Source organism: Leopardus geoffroyi, chromosome B3 (genome assembly GCF_018350155.1).
Source record: "Leopardus geoffroyi isolate Oge1 chromosome B3, O.geoffroyi_Oge1_pat1.0, whole genome shotgun sequence".
Taxonomy (NCBI): domain Eukaryota; kingdom Metazoa; phylum Chordata; class Mammalia; order Carnivora; family Felidae; genus Leopardus; species Leopardus geoffroyi.
The window spans coordinates 84292775-84310884 of NC_059337.1; the positions used below are offsets into that span (position 1 = coordinate 84292775).

At 40.8% G+C, this 18110-nt stretch overlaps 1 protein-coding gene across 1 annotated transcript; it reads right to left on the minus strand.

Moving 5' to 3' along the window:
* Positions 1–3028: 3028 nt before the first annotated feature.
* On the minus strand, positions 3029–7075 carry CFL2 (cofilin 2). The gene is made up of 4 exons (XM_045450674.1): positions 6780–7075; positions 5398–5705; positions 5203–5279; positions 3029–5120 (listed from the first exon to the last, which is right to left on the minus strand). The coding sequence occupies exons 1-4, from the start codon at positions 6780–6782 to the stop codon at positions 5008–5010; spliced, it is 501 nt and encodes a 166-aa protein (XP_045306630.1). The 5' UTR covers positions 6783–7075; the 3' UTR covers positions 3029–5007.
* Between the last annotated feature and the right edge of the window lie 11035 nt (positions 7076–18110).

Consider the following 18110-nt stretch of genomic DNA (forward strand, 5'->3'; position numbering starts at 1 on the left):
AAAAAAATCCAAAGTTGACCTTTCTGGGGTTAATTACTTAAGAGTAATCCTATACTGGAGCACCTGGGTGGCTCAGTCAGTTGAGCGTCTGACTTCGGCTCAGGTCATGATCTCACAGCTCTGTGAGTTCGAGCCCCTCATCGGGCTGTGTTGACAGCTCGGCGCCTGGAGCCTGCTTCAGATTCTGTGTCTCCCTCTCTCTCTGCTCCTAACCCACTCACATTCTGTCTCTGTCTCTCTCAAAAATAAATAAACATTCAAAAAAAAAAAAAAGAGTAATTATATACTTCAAAAGAAACTTAGCATACTAGTACCTCATAAAATTCAAATTAACCACCTCATCTTTAATAGTTTCTTCTACTTAAGTATTAACATTTTGGTATCAGCCTATTTCTTGACAGTGTGACTACATCTGGTTTGCTAGGGACTGTCCCAACTTAAGCCTGTTGTCCTGGCATAATTATTAATAGCTCTCACTTTTACTCTCAAAAAATTGTCCTGGTTGGGCTACGAATTTTAAGATCATCCTATCGAATGCTTTCTGTGTGCTAGTAACTACTCAGGGTGCTTTCATTTATCATCAAATCCTATGACAGGGTACAATTATTACCTCCTCTTATACATGAACTAAGGCTCTGAGAGGTTGATTTTCCTAAGGTCACTCAATTAGTAAGTGTTAAAGGCCTATATGTGAATGAGCCAGGCAGTCTGATACCAAAGTTCTAGTACTGAACCACTCTAATACATAGTACTAGCTCTCCTTAGAAAGATGGGTTGAGGAACAAAGGGAGGGAGATATCCAAGTTTTTGGAACAAGATTAGAGGTATGAACTTTCTGGAAAATGTGTCCATACAGTCCTTATGGTTTCCACAATCCCATACATTTACAATACTGAAACATCTAAGAAAATCTTTGAAGTGTGAAATTACTTATTTTATGAGCATAGGTTTCCTTAGGAAACAAAAATTCCAAGACTTATTTTTCAAATATTGAGACGTTACTTTGAAAACATACTGAATAATTATGTCCTGCTCAAAAGAATCAGATAATCCTTTTTTTTTCCCTGAAAATTTGTGGAGTGCCTGGTTGGCTCAGTTAGTAGACCATGCGACTCTTGATTTCCGGGTTAGAGGTTCAAGCCCCATGTTGGGATTGAAGCCTATGGGTTCAAGCTCCAGGTAGAAATTACTTAAAAAAATAAAATCTTAAAAAAAATAGAGAAAGAAAATTAGTAACTCACTATATGTTACATAAATGCAGACTGAAAAGTATACTGGACTGGAATCAGATTTGCTGTCCCTTAACCTCTCCAGACTTCAGTTTCTTCATGTGTAGCAGGGAACTATGGTTAGCTGGTTAAGAGGACCTAAGGTGATTAGATAAATTTCAAGTGCTGTGGGAAATACAAAGGACTACATAAATTTACGATATCAATAATAAATAGTCACAGGTTTTCAACAACATGGCTCATGAATTTATGACAAGTATTCCAAACCAGTATTTCTAACTTTACTTCCTCTCTTATTTTTTACTTCACAATTATTTGGGAGAAAAAATTAGTAACTGATTGGTTACATGTGAAAAAGAAAACTACACTAAAAAGATTAATAGCAGTCAACAAACATCAATTCAGAGGCTACATATCAGCTAATTAATCCTTAAACTATGAGATTAAGTGGAATAGTTACAAAATGAAGAGGTTCAAAGACTTACAATCTTATTTTTAACATGGTTATCTACTTAACCAAATTACTATGTTTAAATAGCATTTTCCAAAAACATTTCCATATTTGATCCTCTACAATGAGGTATGATAGATTATTGTCATTCTCATGTTATGATTAAGAAACTGAGGCTCAGAAAGATTAATTTGCCCAACTGCATTATGATAGGAAATTGAAGTAGAGGGATGACTCCCCAGCTGTAAAAGGAAAAAAGCAATTTGGATATTCTAGAGCAAAAGAAAAGCCTCAGATCTCTTTATTGCCTGAGATGAGACAGAGCATTTACAAATTCAAACTGTCTGAAAAGCAATATTTGTTGGAGCTTGCTTACACATCTCTGATTGTTTTAATATTCACCAAAAAATGAATATTCATGTTTGTTTGATCTCAAACTATTATTAAATTTACAAGCAAAAATAGGACCTATGAAGAGCAGAACCAGATTATTTTCTCAGAGTGGAAAAACTAACGAAGGGTGTTCTCAACCCTTCTATGATTGACCATTGCTGAGATTATTCCTTAATAAGGAAGCATTTAATTTTCTCCCAAAACTCACTTGCTAGATTCCATAAATTAGCTGCTATAAAGGATCTATATCAGAAAAACTCAAACATAGTAAGAGGCTTTTCTTTCAATCTACTAAAAGCCACATTTTAGATAATGATTGAAAACAACAGCTGATGACAGCCAGTTTGGGACAAATGCCAACTGTTCCCATTTGTCCGAAAATGTTAAAATTGCTGTAACACTAAGTTTTCAAAGAATACTGGTATCTGTAAATGAGAAAGTATATCAACTAAAACTCTAAAAAAAGACTAAAGATAAAGGTGCCTCTTTGATCTGCAACATCAGTTTTTAAAATTTTAGTGTTCTGAAGTATAAGTAAACACATCTCAACAGCTTTATATATTTTCATACATTTTATTTTTTTAAACACTTATAATTTTTGCAAGCTAGCAGTAAAATATTGCCCTCAATATTTTACTAATTAGCACCGTATACCTTTTAAAGCTAACTGGAACATTGTTTCATTGTAAATGATTGTAAAATAAAATCATTTCAAATGCCAAATTAGTCTCAAGTAACATGTGAACCATTAATTTTATCATTATTTTTGGCTCTATGCACAAAGGTGTATTTCAAAGATGAACTCAGTTCTGTCAGTCTAACAAATCAAAGTACCACAGTTTAAAGCAATAATCTCTGAAATTATTACTATATGAGGCATATAAGAAAGTTGGTAAGTCAGCTATAAAAACAAACAGTACTACGTAACTTATTTAAAGTCCCTTATTTTTCTAGAAGAATGAGGAAAATAATGAAAATTCTAAGAATCAGTTACATATACGGTTCGGTATATGTCAGTATTCTCATACTTTCCTTATGAGTTCAGCCTTACCAAAAAACCATCAAAATGTCCAGGATAACTCAAAGGGACAGCTGGAAGCCTGAAATAAGATAGCTCAGTGCAAAAGATCCCAAGCCATTCATATAATTTTAAATGGAAGCCTAAACATTTAAGTCCTACTTTTGTTTTCACCTTTAAAAATCTTCTGATAATATGGGAAAATACCTAATTGTACTCAAGTTACTAACACATGTTAAAAAAAAAAGGAAGAATTTTTGTTTCCTGTTTTCTGATAAGAGCATTCTTCAGAGCTATGGGGTTAAGTTCTAAGCCACGATTGACTGCTTACTAGCATGCCTGTTTTGCATACCAGTAGAATCAAGTCCAGTTTTGCCATTTGTGGATAACTATGACAAGATACAAAAGCATGTGTTTGCCATAAATAGCTCTGGCTAACAGCAAACTGCTCACACTGAGCAGATCAAATTCTCTATAAGGAGAGCAGTCTGGACCACAGCCAAATCTCACTACTAATACTTAAGATTGCTACATCATTTTTTTTTCCCAATTTGCAAGATGTATTAAGAAATAATAGCTGAAATGAAAGGTCCTAAACACGAGAAGTATTATTAACTTTTGAAGGACATTTTATAAATTACTTTCATCATGACCAAATATGCAGTTAAGAGCTTCCTGCTTCTACTACTCAGTTACTTAGAAACGTAAACATGAATTAAAAAATAACTACCCTAATTTATCCAGAAAACAAATCTGGTATTGAAGAATATTTATGTCAAAGTGCAAAAAATAACTTCTGATCTTCATATTAACATATAAGGAAATAAATAAACTAATGTTTATAAAAGTATCCCTCTGTAACAATATTTTCTATTTGTTGGCTTTAGGATAGAATATTTTTTAAACTCAACAAACTGGAAAATATCATGCATGAATGTTGTACAAAAAAATTCTTAAATGACCAGTGCAAAGATTAGTAATAGCTGTTTACTCTAAAAGTTGCTTCACATAACATTTTGCAAAATGTCCAAGGAAAACAAGGCAACGTTCTGTAATATGCCACAATTTTTATTGCGACGTGGCCATTTTTGTGAGGGTAGGGAGTTTGATCTCAAAAACAATGTTCCATTTAAGGCTCTTTTATACAGAAATTGCCATCATGACTGATATTCAAAATATTTTTAGTGTTGCAAAACTTACATGGTAAACATAAACTCCTACACTTATTCAGTAGTGTACACTCAATGGAAAACAAAAAGGCATTAACAGCTGTTTCTTTTAAGATATGCAGGTAACAGGAATGAATACTGAGGTACTAGGATAAGTCGATGACACCGTTAACAAAACCTAATTGGCATTCCTTTTGGGGGAGGGAGGGTGAGTTAAACTCATTACAAAAAAAGTGCTTTCAATGCATAGTGTTATATCTGTGCTGCCATGTCACAAAAATAGGCTTGCCAAGGCAGGTGAGGTGTATGAATGCTCGAGCCTCACAAAACTGCAATCAAGTGCAACTATAAATAATACTGAATAAAGTTTACCATCTGACCAGTGGATAATACTTTCAAGGCATTCAATCAGCTTACCCTTTGCAGTATTCTAAGCTATTCACATTGACAATCACTTTCATTGTAGTGCTTGCTGCAAGGGAGGCATATAACCAGTTGTTTTGGCTAAAATATGATGGGAAGGCATTCCTTGGGTTCTACATAAAAGTAACAGTATTAAACAGTCTAATGGCAATCACTGATAGGCTGCTTACATGAATGGTATTTCCTTCATTCACTGTATTGGAAGGACCCAGTGGGAAGAGAAAAAAAACAAAAACAAAAACAAAAAACACCTAACACTATTTCAATTGATTGAGCTGGAGAAATGGAAGCTCCTTAAGATCCAGATGGCACTTGACTGGCATTTTATAAGGGTTTTCCTTCAAGTGAAACTACTACGTTGCCTCCCAATTTCTCTCCAAGTGTTGAACGGTCCTTTATATCATCCAAGCCATTTACTTGCCATTCATGTTTAATACCTAAAAAGGAAAAACATGATAGCATTAAATCTTATAATTAAGAAAGAGTAATTCCTTTGTACAAAATTTTTAACGTTTGTACCTGTAAATTTCTTTTTAATGGCATCTTTAGAGCTAGCATAAATCATCTTGCTTTTTAAAGGTGCACTCTCAGGAGCCCTACAGAAAAAAAAAAAAAATCGTTGAATCCCACTTAAAAGAATAACAAAGGCAAAACTGACTATGTTAATAACAATCCTTGCATTTTAAAAGTACTTTTTCTTTTGTTTTTACACACCAGAATATAAATACTAGGTCTTCTTTCTTAGACTCTTTTGTTTCGTATGTGGCATCGTACAAAGCATATCGGCAATCATTCAGAGGTAGCAACTTCACAAAAGATGTGTAGGGGTCCTCTACAGTATCACCAATGTCACCCACCAAGATCTGCTTTGCTTCCTCTACAATTATTTGTCTTTTGTCATCGCTTAAACAGAAGAGAACGGCTTTCTTTCTTTTTTTGATCTCCTCTTGTGTAGAAGATTTTCTTACTTTCATATCATTAAAAACTTTGATGACTTCATCATTCACTGTAACTCCAGAAGCCTGAAATAAAAAAAAGAACAGTAATTCAGAACAAGTATTCTGGTTTTAACCAAAATTACTGTTTGCCTAGAGAGGAGTCACTTTAATCTGGACACCAAAAATTGCATCCTACAGTACAAGCAGTCCAGTCAGATCTGCCACATTTTAAGTAGCAGTGTATGAGATACACCCAAAGGATTCTAACTCATCCTGTCCCATTCATCCTTTTTAAAGGGGTTTGGAGGTTGAAGTAAATGGAAGGTAGAGGGAAAGGGACAAATACAAGCTGTTCCATCCCTGAAATGTTTCCTATTTCATTGGGTGATGTCAGAGCTTCAGGAGCAGCAGCAAAAATACCTTCTGTATTGTGTCAACTCTGCAGGCCTTAAAAAAACACTTTTGGATTTCAGTTAAAGCTTCTACTATTTTTTTTTTCTTTAAAGTCATCCTAGCCAGTGCCGTTTCCTCATAAGGAAAGAGAATCAAGTGTGAACTCCAATCCGCCCACGGCTACAACATAATTGCCTCACAGCTCAAACGCCGACACTTAAAAACTAACGGAGCTAGTGTAAAAGCTTTTTACGGCGAGAAAGCATTTTTAAAAGCGTTTCCTGACCTCCTGAACTCCTCTTAGGGGTTTTATTACAGGGCACCGAGACCCTTAACCGAAAGTCTTCAGCAAGGGCTTTGAGGCACGTACCAATTTTACAGACGAGCGCTGAGTAAAATAAGGAAGCCCCGCGCAAACACGGCGTGCGCGGGATGAGCCCCGCGCCGCCGGCCGCCGCTCCCAGTATCCCGACCTCTCCAGAGGCGCCTGTCCGACTTAGGCCCCGACCCCCGACCCACGCGCGCGCCCACCTCGCCCTCAGGAATCCGAAAAGCGGCAGGGCCTGGCCTGACGACGGGCGGGTAGGCCGGCCGGCTGGCTGGAGACAAAGCAGCGGGGCCGGACGCAGCGCAGGAGCCCCCACCTTTAAGGCCTAAAGCAGGTTAAAATGGCGGCCTCACTCCCAGGGTCCTGCAAGGCCGTGCGAGGGTTTTTGCTCGACGCGTCCCCGCTCCCAGACCCCCGGGCCGGCGCGCCCACCTTACCATAGTGTCCGCGGCTGTGGCTGCGGCGGCGGCTCCGGCTCCGGCTCTGTGGCACTGGTAGGAGGAGAGGGAGGGGCGGGCGGCCAGCGGCGAGTGCGGGGCACGCCGGGAGCTGCAGCCCGAGAGGCGGAGGCGGCGGCGGTAGCTGGGGGGCTGCAGGCGGCGGGCGGCGGGCGGCGGGAGGGGCAGTCACGTGGACACGCCCCGGGCCGGCCCTTCCGCCTCCCGGCCCCGCCCGCGTCCTCGACCTGACCCCGGTGCGCGCGCCTTGCGGGCCTGGCCGGCTGCGCGGCTGTGGCTAGGGCCCGGGGGCCTGGCAGAGCCGCCTCCGGCCCGGGCCACCACCCGTCAGCCGGCCCGGGAAGGCGCTCGGCTCCCCGAGGGGCGCTGCTCTCGGGATTGGGCGCTGGCGAGGGGAACGGTGCTCCAAGGTGTCTTTCTTTTATTCACCTGTGGTTTCCACCGAAGGGGTTAGAGTCCAGTGTTTTGAGGCATTTTGGAAAACCCACTTGAGATGCTGTGAATTGTTTCGATTTTCTTCCTCCAGTTAAATGAGAATAAACACTAGGGGGGCGGGAGGGTTACCCCAGTTGACTTAATTACTCAGCAAAAACAAAATGATAAACAGAAGTGGAAAATCACTTTCCCCAAGTCTGTGGTTGACATAATAACAACGGGGGGAAATCGGGTAGTAACATCCCTTGGTAATATCGTTTTGTATGTTAGACTCATAGGATATGGATGTATTCTCTGCTGGTAGTCTTTTCTTCATGAAGCCCCGGCTGTGACAGCTGACATCACATAAATGGACCCAAGAGTAGAGATTCCTCCTCCTTGGCAATCACAACCTCTTCTAGCAATGCCATGTAACTGAGCCAAGACTCTTCTCTAAACCTTTTTGTTACTTACACATGTGTCCCATTTATCAAAGAAAAAATTGTCACATTATACTTGAGGAAAATTTTCATAAAAATTTAATGTTTCATGAGTTTATATGAAAATACTGTATTATCGGTGAAACACTTTGTGTGCTTATCTGTAATGAATGTTTAATAAAGTGTTAAACTATTTGGGGTTGATTTTGTATGCTGCCTTTTCTCCTAAAGTTTGACGATTTCTTCCTAACTCCCTTCATTTGTAAAATTGGTAAACTAAATTTAAAGCTCTGATCAATAGTTAAACTTACTTTGTGAAAAAGACTTGCACTGAAAAAAGCACATTTATTTTTGCCTAAAACTGTTGGGAAGAAAATCGTAAGTCCAGATACACCTTGATAAAGACTAAGCCAGAAGTGCAGTGCACAGGCAAGAACTTTGGGCTGGGAGTTGGGAGACTTGGGGATTAATCTCGGCACTGCCCCTATCTTTGTAACCTTGAAGGGCTTTCTACCAAGAAGACCTCACAGACTTCATCTGTAAAACAAACTCTCATTGGGGTGCCTGGGTGGTTCTGTCAGTTAAGTGGCAGACTTCAGGTCAGGTCATGATCTCATGGTCCGTGAGTTCAAGCCCCACGTCGGGCTCTGTGCTGACAGCTCAGAGCCTGGATCCTGCTTTGGATTCTGTGTCTACCTCTCTCTCTGCCCCTCCCCTGCTCGTGCTCAGTCTCATTCTATCTCTCTCCCTCTCTCTCTCAAAAATAAATAAAAACATTAAAAAAATTGTTTTTTTTTTTTTTTTTTTAATAAAAAAAACAAACTCTCATTAAATTATCCTTAAAGTCCTTTCCAGCTTTGGGGCACCTGGACGGCTCAGTTGGTTAAGCGTCTGACTCCGGCTCAGGTCATGATCTCACAGTTGGTGGGTTTGAGCCTCTCATCGGGCTCTGTGCTGTCAGCACAGAACCGGCTGGGATTCTTTCTCTCCCTCATCCTCTGCCCATTCCTTGCTAGCTCTCTCTCTCTCAAAATAAATAAACTTAAAAAAAAAAAAAAGTACTTTCCACCTTAAAATTCAGTTTCCTAGTATACCAGTGTTTCTCAGGAAATGGTGCATATGTATTTCAGGATTAAGTTTAAGGATGGAAAATCATAACGAGGGGATTATGCCCTAGTTTGTGTGATAAATCCTTGTGTCTAAAATTTAACATACTCTAAGTGGAGCATGCTAGGTATTGCCCAGCAAATGTAGACCTAATTTTTATGTCCACAGCTTGTGTTTCTTTCCTTTTTTTTTTTTAATTTTTTTTTTTTAACATTTATTTATTTTTGAGACAGAGAGAGACAAAGCATGAATGGGGGAGGGTCAGAGAGAGGGAGACACAGAATCTGAAACAGGCTCCAGGCTCTGAGCTGTCAGCACAGAGCCCGATGCGGGGCTCGAACTCATGGACTGTAAGATCACGACCTGAGCCGAAGTCGGCCGCTTAACTGACTGAGCCACCCAGGCGCCACTTGTGTTTCTTTTCTTAATGGAAAGACAGACTTAGTTTAGAGACAAAATTGAGAAGAAATTTCCCATTGTCCAAGCATGAATCCCAAGCAAATGGATAACAACACTTCATATTTAGCTGGTACTTTATAGTTGGTGAAACTGTTGGGGAAGAAAAATTTTCCTTTGCCCTTCAAGATCTTCTGGCTGGTCAGAAATCAGATTGACAAGAGACAGATTAACAGAGGAAAGTAAAATTTCATTTTGTACGTAAGGGGAATCCAAATAAACATGAGATTCCAGGGACACCCGGGTGGCTCATTTGGTTAAGTGTCTGACTCGTGGTTCAACTTAGGTCATGATCTTGACTGATGAAGTTTTGCAGTGATGGTGGGGTTTGTGGGGTTGAGAGTCAACAGCCAAGAAAGAATTCTTGAAGATGTCTTTGGTGCAAAAAGGTGATTTTATTGGGGCACCTGGGTGGCTTAGTCAGTTAAGCATCTTAGACTCAGGACATGATCTCACCATTCATGGGTTAGAGCCTCTCATTGGGCTCTGTGCTGACAGCTCAGAGCCTGGAGCCCGCTTGAGATTCTGTGTCTCCCTCTCTCTCTGCCCCTCCCTTGCTCCTGCTTTGTCTCTGTCTTTAAAAAATAAATAAACGTTAAAAAAAAAAGTGATTTTATTAAAGCACGGGGACAGGACCAATCGGCAGGAAGAGCAGCACTGACCTTGTGATAGGTAACTGGTTATATACCATGGATTTGGGAAGGGTAAAGTGAAAAAGGAAGTTTTCAAAGAGACTTTCATATGCTAAAGACTCACAGATTACTGGAGGCCTAGCTATTGTCAAACTAAGGTTGTTTTTTCCTTTAGCAAAGCATTAACATTAAGACAGTAGGCAGCACTATCAACAATAGCCAAAGTATGGAAAGAGCCCAAATCTCCATCAATGGATGAATGGATAAAGATGTGGTATACACAATGGAGTATTACTCAGCAATCAAGAAGAATGAAATCTTGCCATTTGCAACTACATGGATGGAACTAGAGGGTATTATGCTAAGCGAAATTAATTGGAGAAAGACAAATATCATATGACTTCACTCATATGAGGACTTTAAGACACAGAACAGATGAACATAAGGGAAGGGAAGCAAAAATAAAAACAGGGAGGGGGACAAAACATAAGAGATGTTATGGAGAACAAACTGAGGGTTACTGGAGGGGTTGTGGGGGGTGTGGGCTAAATGGGTAAGAGGCATTAAGGAATCTACTTCTGAAATCATTATTGTACTATATGCTAACTAACTTGGATGTAAACTAAAAAAAAAAAAAAAAAAGACAGTAGGGAGTTCCTGAAGAAAGTTTTACTCTGCCTGCCTCAAGTATTTGCCAACGGGCTGCAGGTTATAAGGAAATTTAACTTTACCTGCCATTTCCTTCTTGCCTTTGTTCCCCATATCACTATGGAGGGGTGATGTTGGGGCTCCAGGAAAACTGAGTCTCCAGGTTTCTGGAGATTAGGCTATTGATAAGATTGCCTTAGTCTTATAATTTACTAAGATATTTGTAAACAGATGGAGACTCATGTCCTGCATGACTGTGATCCCTATCAGTTAGCCATTTGTTTTCTGTCCTTTCCTTTGTTCTTAGGCAGCCAGGAGTGCCTGATGAATGTCACAATGTCACACAGATCCCACCTGGGCAGGGCGGGAGGGGGTGCTAGGCAGGCTGGGGGCAAAACACAAGCTAGGAAGGAAGAAAAGAAGGAAGGAAGGAAGTGAGGAAGGAAGGAAGGAAGGAAGGAAGGAAGGAAGGAAGGAAGGAAGGAAGGAAGGAAAGGTAAAATTAAATTTCCTTATAATCTGTAGCCCATTGACAAATACTTGAGGCAAATACAGAGTATAACATTTCTCCAGGAACCCCCTACCATCCTAATGTTAATGCCTTACTTGAGGAAGAAAACAAAACAAAACAAAACAAAAACCCTTAGCTTGACAATAGCCAGGTCTCAGGTATCTTAAGAGTCCTCTTCAGCATATCAAAGTCCCTCTGGAGGCCTCCCTTTTGACTTTACCTCCCCCAAATTCTTGGTACAAAATAAACCACTCTTCACAACCCTGGTGCAGCTCTTCCTGCCCATGGGTCCTGTCCCTGTGCTCTAATAAAATCACCTTTTTGCACCAAAGACATCTTCAAGAATTCTTTCTTGGCCATCGGCTCCGGACCCCCACCATCACCCCAAAACCTCATCAATGTCATGGTTCGTGGGATTGAGCCCCGCATGGGCTCTGTGCTGACAGCGTGGAACCTGCTTGGGATTCTCTCTTCCCTCTCCGCCCCTCCCTGCTCGCACATGTGTGCTCTCTCTCTCACTCTCTCTCTCTTTCTGTCTCTCAAAATAAATAAATAAACATTAAAAACAAACAAACACAAGATTCCAAAGGTAAGTCAGGCAAAATAAAGTATATGTGTTATTTTGTTTTGTTTTATTTTATTTTATTTTAAGTAAGCTCTATGCCCAATGTGAGGCTTGAACTCATAACCCTGAGATCAAGAGTCACATGGCCTGTGGACTGAGCTAGTCAGGTGCCCCAAAATGAGGTATATATGTCATCCTGAACTAAGGAGGTGTAGAACTCTGGAACTTCAAAGGAAAGGAAGACAATTCACAGAAAGAAAGGAAAGAGTAAATATTTGGTAAAATTATTTTTGCTGGGCCATCCAGAAATAATGGGACATAGAGAGGACTTTGATCAAATAGGCCTCGCTATCTCCAATCCCTAGTTCATATTTTAATGCTGTTATCTGTGGTGATAGCTCTCTTCCTAGAGTAGGTTCTCTATCTAAACTCCTTCAGGCGGTTGGAGGGGAAGCTCAGAATTTTTTCTTGAGTCTTTTGGGCCTTGGTTACTTTCATCTCAAAATAATCTGCATGCCAAAGTGGCACATCTTGGGGCTACTCTTTCTGAATGCCTACAAAATCTTTCGCTTTCTTTCTCTCTCTTGAAGTTCCACAGAAATCATGGAGAAAGATATCCCCAGTGCTCTAAACACTTGCTTTGTCTGGGTATCACGAACTCCTCTCCTTACTGGACTCTCCCTCTCAGGGTCTCCCTCCCTCCTTAGCCTTGAAATTTGAAGACAAGAGGTTCCACAGAAGCTACAATCTGACAGAGACCAGGTCTGGGGACACAGGAATCTAGATTAGATATCAGAATGTCTCCCATCAAAACTGGGAATTCCAAAGATGTTAGTCACTCCCAGCTGTGACATCGAACCCTCTCCAAACTCCGCCCCCCACCCAACCACCCCCTTGGCAGAGTTGATATTTTCTATATACTAGGATTCTTTTCCTCAAGATATTTTCATCTTTGCACATATTGTGTTGTAGTAGTTTGTTTATGTGTTCTGCCACCCTGCTAGACTATAAATTCCTTAGGGATCTGAGTCCTACTCAATCTTTGAATTTCTGGAATCTGGAATACAGTAGGTGCTTGATTATAATGAAGTAATACATTTAAGATGCTTTAGTGCTAGAAAGAGAACAAAAAGGAAGCTCTTCCATATCGTGAGGTCTTTCTATGGGCCCTTGTGAGGCCTGCATTAGAACCTCAGGGCCAGCAGCAACTCCTCTTCATGCCTATTGATTATAACCAGAACCTACCACCACTTGGTAAAAGAACGGCATTACCAAGCATTGCTACGTGAATTTTGGTCCATGTGTAGTGGAGGGATCTGAGTGTCAGACATTGTGTGTATTCGTTTCCTGTGGCTGCTGTAACAAAGTAGCATGAACTTAATGGCTTAAAAAAATATAAGTTTATTGTCCTACAGTTCCAGAGGTCAGAAGTCAGAAATGAGTCCTACAGGGCTAGAATCAAGGTGATGGCAGCACTACTTGCTTTTGAAGGCTATAAGAAGAGAATCTGTTTCCTTGCCTTATCTAGCTTCAAGAGGCTGCCCACATTCCTTGGTTTATGGCCCCCAGACAGCTTCAGTCTTCACATTTCCCTCTCTCTCTTTTTTTTAATATTTATTTATTTTTGAGAGAAAGAGTGCAAGCAGGGGAGGGGCAGAGAGAGAGGGAGACACAGAATCTGAAGCAGGTTCCAGGCTCTGAGCTGTCAGCACAGAGACTGATGCAGGACTCAAACTCATGAATAGTGAGATCATGACCTGAGCCCAAGTCAGACGCTTAACCAACTGAGCCACCCAGGCCCCCAGTCTTCACATCTCTGATTCTCTGAATCTGTCTCCTGCCTCCCTCTTTCACTTCTGAGGACCACTGTGATTATTTTGGACCCAATGGATAATTTAGGGTAATCTCCTAGCTCAAAATCATTAACTTAATCACATCTACAAAGTCTCTTTTGCTATGTAAGGTAACATATTCACAGGTTCTGGAACTTCACGTGGGGACATCTTTTGGGAGATATTACAGAAAAAGAAACAGCAAGTCCCAGATGTAGTCATTTGTCCCCCCACCTCCCATGGCAACAAACTAAAATTTATTTACAGTTTCAACCTATCCAGGAATGTGACCTTTGAAAAGCTGATCAGAAATTTTCTGATCAGCACTAGTGAGGCAGTCTGCATGATACAAACCCTGCCGTGCCCTTCCCACCACCTCCTGCCAAAAGAAGATGACCTGGCCTGAAACAAACCTTTCTTTTGCTAATGACTCCCTTGCCCCACTTTGCTTCCAATTAAAAACCTCCCACTTTGTACAACTGCTCTGAACATCTCTGTACTTGCTAGAGGGATGCTGCCCGGTTCATGAATCATTTCATAAAGCCAGTTAGATCTTCAAACTTACTTGATTGAATTTAATTTTTTAACAGGGGCCATTATTCTATCTCCCACACCACATCTGTTCTCTTTAGCAATTTCAAGTCCAAGCAAATAACTAACAGGTGGGACAGAAGTATCCTAACCAATCCAGTACTAGAACTCACATCTAAGCTGTAATTTTCCATTTGCTGGACCGCACGTGGATGGCAGCAACACACAACTGTTAGGAACTAAGTGAGAATGACCTCAGGGACGATGGATCTAAATGGAATCTCAGCTCTGACTCATGGTAGTGGTGCAATCTTGGGCCATTTATTTAACTTCTCTAAGGCTGTTTCCTCATGTGTAAAATGGGGATTATGTTACCTCTCTGAATTATGGTGAGGATCAGGTGAGATTGTGTACGTAAAGCTCCTTCCAGTACAGGCAAAGGAACCCTAAAGGCCATTGTTAGCACCAGTGTGGAGTGCAGGTGGGGAACCCCAATGATGGGGTTCAGGGTAGGCCACCCCAAATTACTCCACTTTAGCACATTGATTATTTAAATTTTTTTGATGTTTATTATTAAAAAAATTTTTTTTAATGTTTATTTATTTTTGAGACAGAGAGAGACAGAGCATGAACAGGGGAGGGTCAGAGAGAGAGGGAGACACAGAATCTGAAGCAGGCGCCAGGCTCTGAGCTGTCAGCAGAGCCTGACGCAGGGCTCGAACTCAGACCGTGAGGTCATGACCTGAGCTGAAGTCAGACGCTTAACCGACTGAGCCACCCAGGCGCCCCATGTTTATTTATTTTTAAGAGAGACAGAGTCTGAGCAAGGAAGGGTCAAAGAGAGGGAGACACAGAATCCTGAGGCAGGTTCCAGGCTCTGAGCTGTCAGCACAGATCCCAATGCAGGGCTCAAACTCATGAATAGCGAGATCATGACCTGAGCCAAAGTCGGACACTTAACCGACTGAGCCACCCAGGTACCCCGGCATGTTGATTATTTTAAATTAAAGTGACTTAAGAACATCCAGTTCGAACAGCACACTCCGATCCTTCTCTGTGCCCCAAAAGCAGGAAATACATTTCCCATGTGAAAGGTACCCTTCCTGCGTGAGAAGGTGAAGAGACAACCTTATCACCAGAGATAGGGAATTCAGGGCCAAGAAAGCTGTATAAACAGCCCTTGTTACTTCCTTACTAGCTTACTACCCAAGCTCAAATTTCTTTGTCTTGTTAATTCCTCACACATTTATTATTTCTTTGTTTAAAAGGGATAAAAGCTGCCTGCTTTGAGCTTCACATTTCTATGAGCTCTTGTGTGTAAGAAATTAAATGTTTTTTTCTTGTTAATATTTTTTTTAATGTTTATTTATTTTTGAGAAAGAGAGAGAGAAAATGACCAGCGGAGGGGCAGAGAGAGAGGGAGACACAGAATCTGAAGCAGCTCCAGGCTCTGTGCTCTTAGCACAGAGCACAGAGCCTAAGAGCACAGAGCCTAATGTGGGGCTCGAACCCACGAACTGGACCATAAGATCATGACCTGAGCCAAAGTCAGATGCTTAAGCAACTGAGCCACCCAGGCACTCCTCTTGTTAATTTACTTTATGTCCATTTAATTATTAGGCCAGCCAAAGAATCTTGAACGGGAGAAAGGAAATTTTCCTCCTCTACACCAACTCACAGGCAACAGTCACGAAACAATGCCAGGCTTCATGGGTACTAATTTATAAGGCTCCGCTTAAGTATGTTTATTCAAGATTCCTTAGAAAATTGGAAAAGTGAACATCCCCTACTGCATATTCTCCCAAGAAACAAGCTAGACGGAGTTTCTGTCGTATGTAAATGTTTAGAATAATTTTTTAATTACTATCGAAGCCATTGAATCTGGAAGATTATGCAGCCCCACTCACTGTCAAGACACATCACACTTGTCTCCCACAGGCACTTCCCGACAAAGACAAATGTAAGCATAAAGACGGTCACCACTTCAAAATGTACCTTTCTACCCACATGCCTTCTTTATTCTGACATATCCTTCCTAACCCACGCCTGAGTGAGAAGACTAGTAAGGAGGCAAGTCATGTATTTTTCTAAATTCAAGTTGGAACTTTGAACAAGAAAATAAACATAGTGGGAGATGGTGTGTCAGAGTCTGATCTGTGTGACTCACTCTCTCATCCACAAAACTCACTTTGGGTCTTACATGTCTCATTTCTTGTTCTTTCTAACTTAGGGACATGACCTCACAGTAAAGGAACTTAGCATTAGCTCGCGTGACGAGGCAATGAGGTAGAGTAGCAGCAGTGAAATGCGGGAAGTAGTAAAATATTGTTTGAAGCAGTTGCAAACTCTACATTTATAGATGCTACTTTCAATTTATTAACTCACAGACACATTTATCAGATCCACCTACCAGTGATTTACTATTAATTGGATCATGATAATAAGTAGCAGCTGGTTACCTAAATTATACAACCATACAAAAACAACACCTGAGAAAAACTTGTGAGTAATTTATTTAAGGTGGAAATCCTTTGGTTACAAAAGTTGTAGATTTTTTAATCATAGAAAATCAGACAGACATGAAAAGCATTACATACGAAAACTATATGTTAACAGACATGGATAAGAGTAGGCAAGAGATCAAAAACTAAATCAAGAATGTCAAAAGCTTACTCAGTCACCCATGTCTTTGTTTCATTTATCGAGCACGTCTGCTAGAAGCTGAGAATGCAAAGATAAAAATAACATAATCTGCCTTGAAGAGTGAGTTCTGTGAGACTATAGCAAGGAAGCCAATGTCTATGGAACAATTGCACACCATATGCCTTGCATGGGTTGGGAGCACAAAAGTGGACCACCAGCTCAGTCTGGAGTGAGTTGGGTCCAAAGGGACAAGTGAGAGTTCACTATGCAGATAGGGTAAGGGCATTCAAAGCAGAGGGAACCTAATGCACAAAGCCACAGCAGTGTGAGTGAAGCATAAGAAACCCCAGGTAGTTTGCGATACTGGAGCCCCCACACTGGGTAAGGGATGAAGATGGAGTGGTATGGAAGTACCAGCTCTTATGAGCCTTGTGTTCAATCTCATAGTCAGAATTTTATTCTGCAGGCAGTGAGGGAGACAACAAAGATTTTTCAAATATGTTTTTTTAATTTAATTTTTTGTGTTTATTCATTTTGAGAGAGAGAGAGAGAGAGAGAGAGAAAGAGAGTGTGAACAGGGGAGGGGCAGGGAGAGAGGAAGAGAGAGAGAATCCCAAGCAAGCTCCACACCGTTAGTGCAGAGCCCAATGTGGGCCTCAGTCTCATGAACCATGAGATCATTACCTTAACCAAAAATCAAGAGTCGGATTCTTAACCGACTGAGCCACCCAGGCTCCCCAGTACTTCATTCTTTTTCTATGGTCAACTAATATTTGGTTGCACAGATATACCACATTTCCTTTATCCATTCATTAGCTGATGGCGGCCTTTCAGCTGTTTGCACTTTTTGGCTATTGTGAATAATGCTTTCATAAACATTCATGTGCAAATTTTTGTGTGAACATATATTTTCATTTCTATGGGGTATATACCTGAGAGTGGAATTACTGGGTCATATGGTAATTTCACGTTTACAATTTTGGGGAGCTGCCAAACTTTTCCAAAGTGGCCACACATTTTGCAACCTCATTCGCAATGTCCCAATTTCTCTACATCCTTAACAACAATTGTTACTGTTTGTCTTTTTTAAGTCATCCTACTGAGTGTGAAGTGGTACCTCATTGTGGTTTTGATTTGCATTTCCCTTATAGCTAATCATATTGAGCATCTTTTCATGTGCTTATTGGTCATTTGTATATCTTTGGAGAAATGTCTGTTAATATCTTCAGTTCAGTTTTTTAAAATTGGTTATTTGTCTTTTTATTGAGTTGTAAGAGTTCTTTTTTTTTAATTTTTTAAAATGTTTATTTATTTATTTTTGAGAGAGAGAGAGAGAGAGAGAGAGAGAGGGAGAGAGAGAGAGACCACACATGACCAGGAGAGGAGCAGAGAGAGAGGAAGACACAGAATGTGAAGCAGGCTTCAGGCTCTGAGCTGTCAGCACAGAGCCCTATGCGGGGCTTGAACTCATGGACCGTGAGATCATGACCTGAGCTGAAGCCAGATGCCTAACCAACTGAGCCACCCAGGC

Excerpts from the sequence above, each read along its gene's own strand:
- CFL2 (XM_045450674.1), bottom strand. Across the intron at positions 5,280-5,397 it reads GACCTAGTATTTATATTCTG|GGCTCCTGAGAGTGCACCTT; the intron begins GTGTGTAAAAAC and ends TTTTTTCTGTAG. Across the intron at positions 5,121-5,202 it reads CATTAAAAAGAAATTTACAG|GTATTAAACATGAATGGCAA; the intron begins GTACAAACGTTA and ends TTTCCTTTTTAG.